A 12,564-nucleotide genomic window follows, 5' to 3' on the forward strand; every position below is an offset into this window, starting at 1 on the left:
GTGACGCTGGCCCCTCTATGTTATCACGCAGTCTCCTCCACGTCATCACGCAGACTGTGTACGGAAGTGGGGACTCCAGTCTCCTGCCCACATTCCTCCACACAGGATAAGTCATTCATCACTAAATTTACCTTATGACTTGTTTAGAATATGTCCGTAGTATATCTTCATTTTTTTCGAAATGTTAGAGCTGTGAGTCTTCACTAGACCCAGCGTCCACCTATCTCTCAGGTGAACCTTAGGATGAGCTCTCAGGATGTCCTCCAGGACGCCTCCACCCTGGCGTCCTATAACGTATTGCTGCAGGTAAGTTAACACCGTAAAATATATATACCCCATTGATCGATAAGTGTCATAGATAGATAGATAGAGCGTTTAGACCTAGCCGCTCACCATCGACGCGGGTTCGCTCTGTACTTCCAGGTGATGTTCCGCGCGCTCACCTTCGTGATGAACGCGTTCACGCTGCGGTTTGTTTCCAAAGAACTGATCGGGGTGGTGAACGTGAGGTAGGCTGTCTGATTGTGTGTCGCTGGAGCCCATAAAACAAACATGATACTGTGTGTGTACGTGTGTGGGTGTGTGTGTGAGTTGATCTGGCTCCGCTTCTCCTATGTTAACCTGTCTTACCTGTGTTCAGGTTGATGCTGCTGTACTCCACGCTGGTCTTCCTGTCCAGAGAGGCTTTCCGGAGGGCGTGTCTCAGCGGGGGGTCTGGACCGGGCCGGAGCTGGAGGCAGACCCTCAACCTGCTGTGGCTGACGTGAGCTGGACGTCCTGCCGCTATTATTATACTACTCTTCAGATTCTTTCAGTTGAGTTCACCTATGTGTGTGTGTGTGTGTGTGTGTGTGTGTGTGTGTGTGTGTGGGGGGGGGGGGGGGGGGGGGGAGTGTGTGTGTTTCTGGCTGTGTGTCTGTGTCTGTCTCTGTATGTGTGTGTGTTTCTGGCTGTGTGTGTGTGTGTGTGTGTGTGTGTGTGTGTGCGCCTCTCTCTGGCCCCAGCCTGCCCCTGGGTGTGCTGTGGGGCTCCCTCCTGGTGTGTGTGTGGCTGTGGCTCCTGGAGGCCCCCGACCCCCAGGCCGTCCCCCACTACGGCCCGGCCGTGGGGGTCTTCGCGTTGGCGTCGCTGGTGGAGCTGCTGGGGGAGCCCCTCTGGGTGCTGGCCCAGGCCCACCTGCTGGTGCGCCTGAAGCTGGGGGCCGAGAGCCTGGCCCTGGGGGCCAAGTGCCTGTTCACCGTGGGGCTGGTGGTCCTCGCTCCCCAGGGGGGGCTGTACATCTTCTCAGCGGCTCAGGTAAAGAGGTCCGGGCCTGCTGTGGGGTTCACAGGGGGTCTGTGGGGTACACAGGGGGTCTGTGGGGTTCAGAGGTGGTCTGTGGGGTACACAGGGGGTCTGTGGGGCACAAAGGGGGTCTATGACTGTGGGGTTCTGTGGGGTTTATAGGGGGTCTGTGGGGTTCACAGGGGGTCTGTGGGGTACACAGGGGGGTCTATGACTGTGGGGGTCTGTGGGGTACACAGGGGGTCTGTGACTGTGGGGGTCTGTTGGGTTTATAGGGGGTCTGTGGGGTTCACGGGGGGTCTGTGGGGTTCACAGGGGGTCTGTGGGGTACACAGGGGGTCTATGACTGTGGGGGTCTGTGGGGTTCAGTAGGGGGTCTGTGGGGTTCACAGGGGGTCCGTGGGGTACACAGGGGGTCTGTGGGGTACACAGGGGGGTCTATGACTGTGGGGGTCTGTGGGGTACACAGGGGGGTCTATGACTGTGGGGGTCTGTGGGGTTCAGTAGGGGGTCTGTGGGGTTCACAGGGGGTCCGTGGGGTACACAGGGGGGTCTATGACTGTGGGGGTCTGTGGGGTTCAGTAGGGGGGTCTTCTCTGTCGTTCAGCTCAGGGCCGTCTCGATGCAGGGCGTCTGCTTGTCTTCCAGCTGGTGAACTCTGTGTATGGGCTTTGTCTTCCAGCTGGTGTACACCGGATGCCTGGTTCTCTGCTACCTCGTCTATTTTGTTCGCTTCGTGGGATCTGAGGAAGCAAACAGGAAAGGTTTTCCGATAAAGACGGTTGGAGAACTGCTGCCACGCTCGGCCCCGGGAGAGGTATGGCTGACGGCCATCATTATACACATTCAGCAGGGTACCTCATCCATCATTATACACATTCAGCAGGGTACTACATCCATCATTATACGCATTCAGCAGGGTACCTCATCCATCATTATACACATTCAGCAGGGTACTATATCATTATACACATTCACCAGGGTACTAAATCCATCATTATACACATTCACCAATGTACTAAATCCATCATTATACACATTCACCAGGGTACTAAATCCATCATTATGCAAAACCCATTCACCAGGGTACAATGTCTACATATGATAATAAGAGTTATTTTATTACTAAAGAAAGCTTGAAACTTGAACAAACCCATTTTCTGTGAGACCATGTGTGTCTCCTAAAACCCCTCCAAATGTACTGTTGGACGTAAGCCTGAAAACACCAGACTAATTAGCAAAACTATGAAAAGTAAGGTTTCACTTCTGCATGGTAACAGAATGATTGGTAAGTAGCAATGGGTCACAGGGCTTGAGGCGTCAGGGCCTGTCCCTCAGGGGCCCTGGTTCCTGAGGGCCCCTCCCTCTGGGTCCTGGTTCCTGGGGGGCCTCCCCCTCTGGGTCCCGGTTCCTAGGGGCCTCTCCCTCTGGGTCCTGGTTCCTAGGGGCCTCCCCCTCTGGGTCCTGGTTCCTGGGGGCCTCTCCCTCTGGGTCCTGGTTCCTGGGGGCCTCTCCCTCTGAGCCCTGGTTCCTAGGGGCCTCTCCCCAGCCCTAACCCCCAGGTGTCCCTCTGGGTCCTCAGCCGGCGGTGGACTGGGCGCTGGCCCGGCTGACGTGGAGCTTCTTCAAGCAGTCGTTCCTGAAGCAGCTCCTGACGGAGGGCGAGCGGTACGTCATGACCTTCCTGAGCGTGCTGAGCTTCGGGGATCAGGGCGTGTACGACATCGTCAACAACCTGGGCTCCATGGTGGCCCGCTTCCTCTTCCTGCCCATCGAGGAGAGCTTCTACGTGTTCTTCTCCAAGGTGCTGCGGAGAGGCGGCGACGCGCGCAGCCAGAAACAGGTGAGGTCTGAGCACCGGATCGGCGAGTACGCAAGACATGCGGCGATCCGCCGGAAAAAAAACATGAATGCTCATGCTTAACTACAAGAATACAAATGTATTATTATAATTATAGATTATAAAGGTTAAGGATCTAGTTCTGGAATAAAAGATTTGTCGACAGCGAGTTGAACGATCATACATCGGTGTCATCGTAAGAGAACCCTTCTATGAGAACAAATGCTAATAGTAGTTACAATGCTAGGTGCTTTATGGGTATAAACAGGTATCGGCCGATACTCAAGTTCAGGAATCGGAATCGGTATCGGGAAGGAAAACAGTTTATCAGAACATCTCTACTGTGAACTTGAGCCCAGTGCCTCCGTTCAGCTGCCCTCCAGTGTCTGACCCCCCCCCCCCCCACCCTAGGAGGACGTTTCGGTGGCGGCCGAGGTGCTGGAGAGCCTGCTGAAGCTGGTGGTGGTGGTCGGCCTGGTCATCACCGTGTTCGGCTTCGCCTACTCCCACCTCGCCCTGGACCTCTACGGGGGCGCCCTGCTGAGCGCCGGAGCCGGTCAGTCCACCGCTGGCTAGAGGACAGGACCCGGCCTGGACCCGGGTCTGGACCCAGTCTGGACCCGAGTCCTCTGTGGGCTAGAGGACAGGACCCGGCCTGGACCCAGGCTTTGACCCGGGCCTGGTCCTAGTCAGTCCACAGAGGGCTAGCAGTCTGGTCCTCAGAACTGGTCCCGGGCCTTGGTCTGGGTCTGGGTCTGGGTCTAGACCCGGGCCGGGTCCTGGTCAGTCCACAGAGGGCTAGAGAGCAGGTACTGGGTCTGGACCCCGGCTTGGACCCGGCCTGTTCTTCAGTACTGGTCCCGGGCCTGGTCCTGGACCTGGGCCTAGACCCAGTGCCTGGAGCCCCGGCTTGTTCCTCAGTACTGGTCCTCAGTGCTGGTCCCGGCCTGGTCCTCAGTACTGGTCCCGGTCTGGTCCTCAGTACTGGTCCTGGTCCTCAGTGCTGGTCCCGGGCCTGGTCCTGGTCCCGGCCTGGTCCTCAGTGCTGTTCCTGGTCTGGTCCTCAGTACTGGTCCTGGTCCTGGACTTCATGGCGTGTGTCTCTTGTCTCCAGGGCCCGTCCTGCTGAGGGTCTACAGCGGCTACGTCCTCCTGCTGGCCGTCAACGGGATCACCGAGTGCTTCGTGTTCGCTGCCATGAGCCAGGAGGAGCTGGACCGGTGAGACTCACTCACTCACTCACTCACTCACTCACTCACTCACTCACTTATTCATTCCCTCACACACTCACTCACTCACTCACTTATTCACTCACTCACTTATTCATTCCCTCACACACTCACTCACTCACTCACTCACTCATTCACTTATTCACTCACTCACCAATCCCTCACATTCACACACTCGCCAAAGTATTTCCAAATTAGACTACTGTATAATAATTTCATCTGTGTGTGTGTGTGCGTGTGTGTGCGAGTGTGTGTGTGTGTGTGTGTGTGTGCGCCTATGTGTGTATGCATGTGTGTTTGTGTGTATGTCTATGCCTGTGTGTGTGTGTGTGTGTGCCTGTTTTGTGGTGTGTGTGTGTGTGTGTAGGTACAACGGGGTGATGCTGGCCCTCTCCGTCTCCTTCCTGCTGCTCTCCTACCTGCTGACCGGGTGGCTGGGCTCCGTGGGCTTCATCCTGGCCAACTGCCTGAACATGGCCCTCCGCATCCTGCACAGCCTGCTCTACATCAAGCGCTACTTCCAGGCGAGCCCCTGGGGGCCGCTGAGGGGCCTGCTGCCCTCCCCCGCCCTGCTGCTGGCCCTCGCCCTGAGCGCCGTGGTCACGGCTCTGTCGGAGGTACCGCTCGCCACCGCTACCCCTCTGCAGTCTCCTAGAACACGCCTCTATCTCAACGTTACAGTCGTTTACCTAGGAGGATCTATCGATCGTATATTAACATGTATTTTACCTTGTACCATATCTGCTCTCCTCTCCCCTCTATCTCTCCTCTCTCCTCTCCTCTCCTCTCCTCTCTTTCTCTCCTCTCCTCTCCTCTCCTCTCCTCCTCTCCTCTCCTCTCCAGTCCATGTTCTGCTGCTCCAGCGGCTGGCCTCTCCGTCTGGTCCACGTTGCCGTGGGCGCCGTGTGTCTGTCCGGCGTCCTCCTCACCGTCCTTCTCACCGAGACGCGGCTGGTCGCCTTCGTCAGGACCCAGCTCCGCCCCGGGACCCGGGGGAAGAGGACGTGAGCCGCGGCGGGCCGCTGGCCAGACCACCTGCTGGGCTCCAACATGGAGGACTGAACACCAACCCAGGGACCGTTGGCATGACTACAGTGGACCGTTGGCATGACTACAGCGAGGGAGGGGCTAAGAACACCAGAGAGGAACTGGTTCCACACAGGCCAGAGCGGACTGGACCGGTTAGGACTGGACTACAGTGGGACTGGTTCCACATAAGCCAGGCCAGTCCAGACCGGTCTGGACCGGTCTGGACTGGACAGTTGGCGGTACGGTGATGTGTTACAAAAGGTTGTTTCAGGTAGATTAGTTCTGGTTACTAGTGGTTAATCAATCCTAGAGAGAAGAGAGAATAACGACTAATTAGTAATAAAAAAGATTGATGAATATGAATGTAAAATTATGCTTTGAGGATCAGTTGTCTTTGATCTGTAGCAAAAAGAACCAAATAGACTTTATTAATTTGTACTTTTAAAGTTGTTTTCTTTGTCTAAAAAATCTATAATTCTTTTATGCCTCTCATACCTCTGAACTCTCTAATGAAGCCTCTGCCTTATTTCATGGTTTGAAACAATCTTATCTATCCTCAAATTGAATAAACTTTTATTTTTTACATATTCCAGGTACCAATATCTTACTATAAACCTTTAATATAGTTGTTCGTTTTGGTTGGTTATGGTTAGTTAGTTTACTCATTAACTTAAACTCTTAGTTATGGTAATTTAGTTTACTCATTAACTTAAACTCATAGTTATGGTTAGTTGGTTACTCATTAACTTTAAAGAAATCCTCATAAGACGCCGTCCCCCTCCATAACGATGACATCACGATGAAGACAGAACAACACACTGCCATAAAGCTCCTCTCCCAGATCAAAGGTCTGAGTATCTTCTGAGGTCACTTGAGTCACGTAACAGGCAGCTGGTGGACTTTATCCACCGCCTCGCTCCCGTAGACGTCAGGCGGGGGGGGAGACGTCCCCCCGGGACCGGACCTTCAGTGATGTCACCTCATGAGGCAGTGGAAAGAGGAGGCTCTGAGCCTGGCCAGTGAACCAGGAGGAGGAGTCCTAGAGCGGACCCACCAACAGATTTATAGAGTCTGGAGAGGATCAGCGGAGCAGACTTGAGGAGACGCAGCCGAGCCGGTTCGGAGAGAAGAATTCATCTCAGGACCTTCTCAACTCGGCATGTCGCAGGTGAGCCCAGCACCAGACGAGGACGTGTTGTTGAGGGGGCTGCTCTGGGTTCCTTGGTGTTTCCCCCCCCCCCGTCCCCCCCTGGTGATTTCCCCCTGCCTCGGCTCTCCTCAGCAGGGGGAAGACGACGGCCAGGAGCAGCGTCTTGCCTTGAGGGATGAGGACCTGGTGGAGGCCAAGGACAAGCTGGGCACCCAGGGGCCCTTGAAGAGCAAGACCTACGAAGTGATGGCAGAGTGTGGTGAGCTGGGGGCCTCAACAGGCTACTGTATGTGGAGCATCTCAGACCTATGAAGGGCTGGCAGAGTGTGGTGGTGGTGGTGGAGCAGGCTGCTCTATCTGCAACATCTGAGCTGACATTTCTGGAGCGGGGGTGGGGGGGGTTTACTGCTTCTGAATTTCCACTCCATATACAGAGAAGTCCGGGATTTTGAAAATGGGGGCTGGATTGCGGCCAAAGATCTGACCCGGTGTTTCTCCGGGGGGGTCGTTTGTTTATGTCCACACTGCATACCACAGCACTACATACCACTACACAACACAACATACCACTACACAACACTACATACCAGTACATACCACTACACACCACTACATACCACTGCACAACACTACATACCACTACACAACACTTCATACCAGTACACAACACTACATACCAGTACATACCACTACACAACACTACATACCACTACAGACCACTACAGACCACTACATACCACTGCAGACCACTGCAGACCACTGCAGACCACTACAGACCACTACAGACCACTGCAGACCACTACAGACCACCGCAGACCACTACAGACCACCACAGACAACTACAGACCACTGCAGACCACCACAGACAACTACAGACAACTACAGACCACTACAGACCACCACAGACCACCACAGACAACCACAGACCACTGCAGACCACTGCAGACCACTACAGACCACTACATACCACTGCAGACCACTGCAGACCACTACAGACCACTACAGACCACCACAGACCACTACAGACCACTGCTTTCTGGTGTGAGGGTCTCACCGCCCGTTCTGTCGTCTCCTTACAGAGAAGGCGGGGAAGGCTGCTCCGTCAGTGTTCAGCTCAGCGCGGTCGGGTGGAGAGACCGCCTTCAGCAAGACGGCCAATCAGAGACCGCTCAGGAAGTAGCAACGCCTCGCTCAGTGGTCGTTGGGTAGAACCCATTCTGAAGTTAGCGCCGGTTGATTGTCTATTGTTGGTATCTTGCTGTTGGGATCAGTCCTGGTATGTTAACACCCTCAGCATCATAAACTGTTTGTTGCTTTGCACGCCTGGTATCTCTGTTTTTCTCCATTGTTTACGCGCTAGAGGGGGTAGTTATTGTCACCATGGCAACAGGGCGAAGCTCATGAGTCAACAACAAGGACTATTTCTGCAGAACTCCAAGCAACATTCCTTGTTTTTCTTAACAGCTCTTCTAAATCACACTTTGCACAACTCTTGACGCAAAACCTCCAAATTTAGCACAGTTATCCTAATCAGGGCACGTTTGGTCACATGGTTGATCCTCTCGTTACCGATTGGTCTCCAGCCACACCTGCTCCAAACCAATTAGCTCAGCTTTCCAATCATCTGTCAGAGGATAAAAGAGAGGAGGAGGAGGGACGATCTAATAATTCAGATGAAACGCAGTGTTGGTTAACCACCCACCATGAGTTAGTCAGTTTAACCAACATTGGTTAACCAGGTGACCCACCATGGGTTAACCAGGACATGAGCTGTCCAGCCCACAGAGCTGCTTCCCTGGGGCCTTAGAGAGGAGACGAGGTAAGAAACCCCTCAGAAACCCTCCTGTCTGCGGTGACTACAGCAGCACTCTGCCGTGACTGAGATAATATGGTGTCTATGCAGGAATTCATTCATTCAACGATTTGTGGAGTTTTCGCAAAAGTAACTGTTGATTTGCTTTGTGTGGAGTTTGAGAAATTTGGTATGTAGCCAAACCATTAAGATAACACGATTTTTTTTTTTAAGCTAGTACCTCAGGACTTGATGTGAATTTGAATGTCCGGGGGGAAGCCATGCAATATATAAATATTAGTAAAAAATAATGTAAATACTATAAAGGAGTCACCACCATTGAGATTATGTAAGAGCTTCTATTTCAATAAAGAAGACCAACATTCCCCCTTGTTGATGTTATGAAGTTTTAAGGCTCCAGCTGGAGTGTGTGGGGATGGTTGAAGCAGCCGCACCTGGCCCGAGTCAGACCGCCATCACCACACACTCCAGGGGTCTCCAGCATGGCATGATGATACTCCTCCTACTCTGTACTGAACCTCTGCAATAAACCCATTCAACACCACCACCCTGCGTCCTTTTATGGAGGAGTCAGTAAAAGCCTCCTAGCATCCACTGTGACACCACTGTGTTGAGTCATCCTCATCACTATGAGGTGAAGTCATCTCCACCACGTTCATGTTATTAGGTGAAGTCATCTCCACCATCTGACAAAACATCCTCGTCATCTTCCATCCTCGCTCTCTCTTAATTTGTTGTAGGGATGTTTATTTGCCTTTTGTTTGAGTGTCTGTACCGTCTATGCATTCCTTTTTGTTCAGCGTCTTTGAGTACAGAGTAAAGCGCTGTAAGAAATTTGAATAATTTATTATTATATGGAAATGCTGCTCTTGGCCAATTGTTGCCCAATGACCACCTGTGTAAAGGGTGTGTACATGTGTGTAGTCTATCAGTTATTGTGGTACATAAGCAACTAGATGTGTGCAAATTAAAAAGACCAACAGTTGATAGGAATAGAAAAAATATTTTAATTACAAAAATGAATAAAACGTATTTGCCTGAAACATAACGTTCCGCTGAACAGAACCCGGACAGAGAACCACAGGACCCGGACATAGAACCCCCGGACCGGGGACAGGGACCCACAGAACGGGTCGCCCCCCGACAGAGACGGGCCGACTTCACGGCGGCCTTCACTTCATGAACTTGAGGTGCTGGTCCTGCAGGATCTTGGCGGAGGACTTGGCGTCGTAGAAGAGCTCGTTGATCTCCTCTACCTGCTCGCGCTCCACGCCCTCCTTGCCCTGCACGCGGCCCAGCAGGTGGGCCGGCGTCAGCAGCTGCACGGCGTAGCGCAGCGTGGTCTTGGTGCCCACCTCGCCCAGGTGGGCCAGCGCCTCCTCGCTCACGGTGATGCCCTCCGTCTGGGCCCGGATCTTGATGATCTGTGGACCGAGGGGGGGGGGGGGGGTTACCTCAGCATCCACGTTACCCCCGGTTATCCCGTTGCCACCCAGACCCCTACCCCGTTACCGTGGTACCAAGACCGTACCCCCGTTACCCCGTCGCCGTGGTACCCAGACCCTACCCCTGCTATCCCGTCACCGTGGTACCCAGACCCTACCCCTGCTATCCCGTCACCGTGGTACCCAGACCCTACCCCCGTTATCCCGTCGCCGTGGTACCCAGACCCTACCCCCGTTACCCCGTTGCCGTGGTACCCAGACCCTAGCCTCGTTATCCCGTTGCTACGTACCCAGGCCCTACCCGCCCGTTGCCGTGGTAACCAGACCCTACCCCGGTTCCCCGTTGCCGTGGTACCCACCTGCTTCATCTCCTGGGGCGTGTACATCAGCGTGCGGATGATCATGACCCGGTCCAGCAGGTCCAGCGGAATGCCGTGAGGCGAGCTGATGTCATCCGTCCCTCTGGAAGGAGGAGACCCGGGGACCACCGGGAGACACGGTTAACACACAACGCAGAGCAGGTCAACCTGCAGCCCTGAAGACCTCCTCCTACCTGCAGTGTGTCCTCTGAGACTGCAGTTATCTAACACACCAAAGTGTCTCATTATATATAGATAGGTAGATGGGTATCATCAGAACCCCTCTGTACTGAATGGATTTTGAATCAAAAATGTATCCCAAAAGGAATCCAGAGATGGCGAGAGATCCAGGCTCCTAACACCCACGGCTCCCCAGACCTGGGACCTTTCTGGAGGAGACCTCTGGTCATGAACCCATGGAGCCCCGAGACAGTGATCGGTTAACAGCATGGCCGGGCTCTGACCTGATGAGGCAGTTGCCCCGGTTGGAGGCGAACACCACGATGGGGGCGATGGCGCTCTCCAGGGCGCGGTGGAGGTAGGTGAAGCACTCAATGTCCAGCATGTGGACCTCGTCGATGAACAGCACGCCGGGGACCAGCTCGGCCACGCCCTGGTCGATGTAGCGGTTCACCACCTTGTTGATCTCCGTCCGCAGCTTGTCTGAGGAGGAGGAGCAGGAGCAGGGGGGGGTGAGAGGAGGAGCAGGGAGACTGAGGAGGAGCAGGTGACTGATAGGAGGAGCAGGGGGACTGAGAGGAGGAGCAGGGGGACTACTGAGAGGAGGAGGAGCAGGGAGAAGGGAGACTGAGAGGAGGTCCGTCAACACGCTCTCTGCCTACCTGTGATCTCCGTCTTCTTGGGCTTCATCAGCTGGCCCATCATGGAGAGGATGTCCTGGCCCCCCTGGGGAGGGACAGAGCAGGTCAGACACAGTGGGGGGGGGGGGGGTGATGTGAACATTTAGAAGATAAGGGAAGTGAAGCCCTGTTCCTGACGGCGGGCGTGGTACCTGGGGGCGAGCGTTGGCCACGTCCAGGTCCTGCAGGGTCACGTCCTGGATGATCTCCTTCTTCTTGTGGACGTCCCCCTTGGGCAGCGGCACGTACTCCTCCGCCTCCAGGTCGAACTCCGTGGCGAAGGTGTCGCAGCGACCTTGTCTCTGCGGACACAGAGGGAGGGGTTAAGAGGGGCGGGGGGGGGAGGGGAGGGAGGTCGTTGAGGATTAGGGGGATTAAAACCAACAGAGCAGGTGTGTGGTTGAAGTCTCCGGGCGCACGGCCGGGGACGAGGACGGGGGGACGGGGGTGCTGAGACGCCTGTCAGCAGGAACAAATATGGTGTCCCACTCCACCCAGGGCCACACAACGCATGCTGCAGCCCTGGCCCCGCCCCTATGGCCCTCACCTCCCCGGCCCTCCCTCTCTGCCCCCCCCCCCCCCCAGTCTCTCTGGCCCACCTGGGCTGATTAAAAGCTCCTGTCAACGCGCTCTGTCAGCACGGGGCCTGGGTTGGAACCGACACAAGGAGAGATGAGGGGATAAGGGGCTGAGGAATGAGAGGCTCCAGCGGACCGAAGAGATGAAGCCTTCAGCAGCGACGAAGAGGAGGAGGAGAGCGACGAGGAGCTCTTTCTAAGGACTTGTTGTGACCGGTGGTGCGGCTCCAAAACAGTTACCCCGTTGGAAGGCTGCTTAAAGCAGAATGTCCTCTAGTGTTGGTTTCCCAGGCGAGTGAGGTACCTTGACTGCGCCGCTGTTGGCCTCGATGTAGATGACGTCCCCCACCTCCACTCTCTCCTTCTGCAGGCTCTCGTAGATACTGGGGTCCAGCTGAGGGGAAACAGAGCTGTGAGAGACCTGGACCGCCCCCTGCTGGCCGGAGGAGGGACTCCGGGTCAGCGCCTCACCTTCAGCTGCTTGGTGCCCTTGCCCGTCTTCAGGCCGATGACCACATGGCTGATGGTCTTCCCGTAGCCCCCCATCGGGTTCTCCGTCTCGCAGGGGGTCAGCTCCGTCACCTCCCCCTCGTACACCTCCTTGGTCTCCTTGATCCGCAGACCTGAAGGGGGGGGGGCACAGGACAGGGGGGGGTCAGGGGGGCAACAAGGGTGGTACGACTCACACAAGCTGACCTTCGCATTCCTGCACCATAGACTTCAAATGGAAGAATGGGACTTCATGCCCAGTGTGTGCCCAGTGTGTACACACACACACACACACACACACACCACACACACACACACACCACACACACACACACACACACCACACACACACACACTCTCTCTCTCTATGTAAGCTGACCCTTGGTGCGTGCGTACAGGTGGCTGATCTAGCCCGCTGGGGAACACAGAGGCACACTTGTAGCCCAGTGTCATGGAGCCCTTGTCCAGTCTGTGACGACGGACGCCGA

General features: G+C 55.1%; 3 protein-coding genes across 4 annotated transcripts; 2 read left to right on the forward strand and 1 right to left on the reverse strand.

The window, feature by feature from the left end:
• Positions 1-36: 36 nt before the first annotated feature.
• rft1 (RFT1 homolog) lies at positions 37-5,969 on the forward strand. The gene is made up of 10 exons (XM_030373676.1): positions 37-306; positions 424-509; positions 641-763; positions 1,005-1,296; positions 1,967-2,101; positions 2,867-3,127; positions 3,536-3,680; positions 4,239-4,344; positions 4,721-4,970; positions 5,197-5,969. The coding sequence occupies exons 1-10, from the start codon at positions 244-246 to the stop codon at positions 5,359-5,361; spliced, it is 1,626 nt and encodes a 541-aa protein (XP_030229536.1). The 5' UTR covers positions 37-243; the 3' UTR covers positions 5,362-5,969.
• A 147-nt stretch (positions 5,970-6,116) lies between these two features.
• mustn1a (musculoskeletal, embryonic nuclear protein 1a) lies at positions 6,117-8,892 on the forward strand. 2 transcript variants are annotated; one of them, XM_030373678.1, is made up of 3 exons: positions 6,117-6,550; positions 6,668-6,791; positions 7,612-8,892. In XM_030373678.1, the coding sequence occupies exons 1-3, from the start codon at positions 6,542-6,544 to the stop codon at positions 7,710-7,712; spliced, it is 234 nt and encodes a 77-aa protein (XP_030229538.1). In that variant the 5' UTR covers positions 6,117-6,541; the 3' UTR covers positions 7,713-8,892. The 2 variants fall into 2 exon arrangements, with proteins under 2 accessions (XP_030229538.1, XP_030229537.1); XM_030373677.1 differs by having other exon boundaries at positions 6,295-6,550; positions 6,665-6,791.
• A 436-nt stretch (positions 8,893-9,328) lies between these two features.
• ruvbl1 (RuvB-like AAA ATPase 1) lies at positions 9,329-12,210 on the reverse strand (the record flags this gene model as incomplete). The annotated part of the gene is given in 7 exon segments (XM_030375387.1): positions 9,329-9,769; positions 10,150-10,252; positions 10,614-10,812; positions 10,992-11,055; positions 11,162-11,311; positions 11,892-11,981; positions 12,059-12,210. Coding segments are annotated over 7 exon segments (1,010 nt in total), but the record flags the coding sequence as incomplete, so codon positions are not given.
• Between the last annotated feature and the right edge of the window lie 354 nt (positions 12,211-12,564).

Source organism: Gadus morhua, chromosome 13 (genome assembly GCF_902167405.1).
Source record: "Gadus morhua chromosome 13, gadMor3.0, whole genome shotgun sequence".
NCBI classification, from domain to species: domain Eukaryota; kingdom Metazoa; phylum Chordata; class Actinopteri; order Gadiformes; family Gadidae; genus Gadus; species Gadus morhua.

Bases quoted from the DNA above. Each gene is read 5' to 3' on its own strand.
- mustn1a (XM_030373677.1), top strand. The intron at 6,792-7,611 runs GTGAGCTGGGGG...GTCTCCTTACAG, and splicing joins CGAAGTGATGGCAGAGTGTG to AGAAGGCGGGGAAGGCTGCT.
- rft1 (XM_030373676.1), top strand. From the start codon at position 244: ATGAGCTCTCAGGATGTCCTCCAGGACGCCTCCACCCTGGCGTCCTAT. The intron at 1,297-1,966 runs GTAAAGAGGTCC...TTTGTCTTCCAG, and splicing joins ACATCTTCTCAGCGGCTCAG to CTGGTGTACACCGGATGCCT. The intron at 3,681-4,238 runs GTCAGTCCACCG...TCTTGTCTCCAG, and splicing joins CCTGCTGAGCGCCGGAGCCG to GGCCCGTCCTGCTGAGGGTC.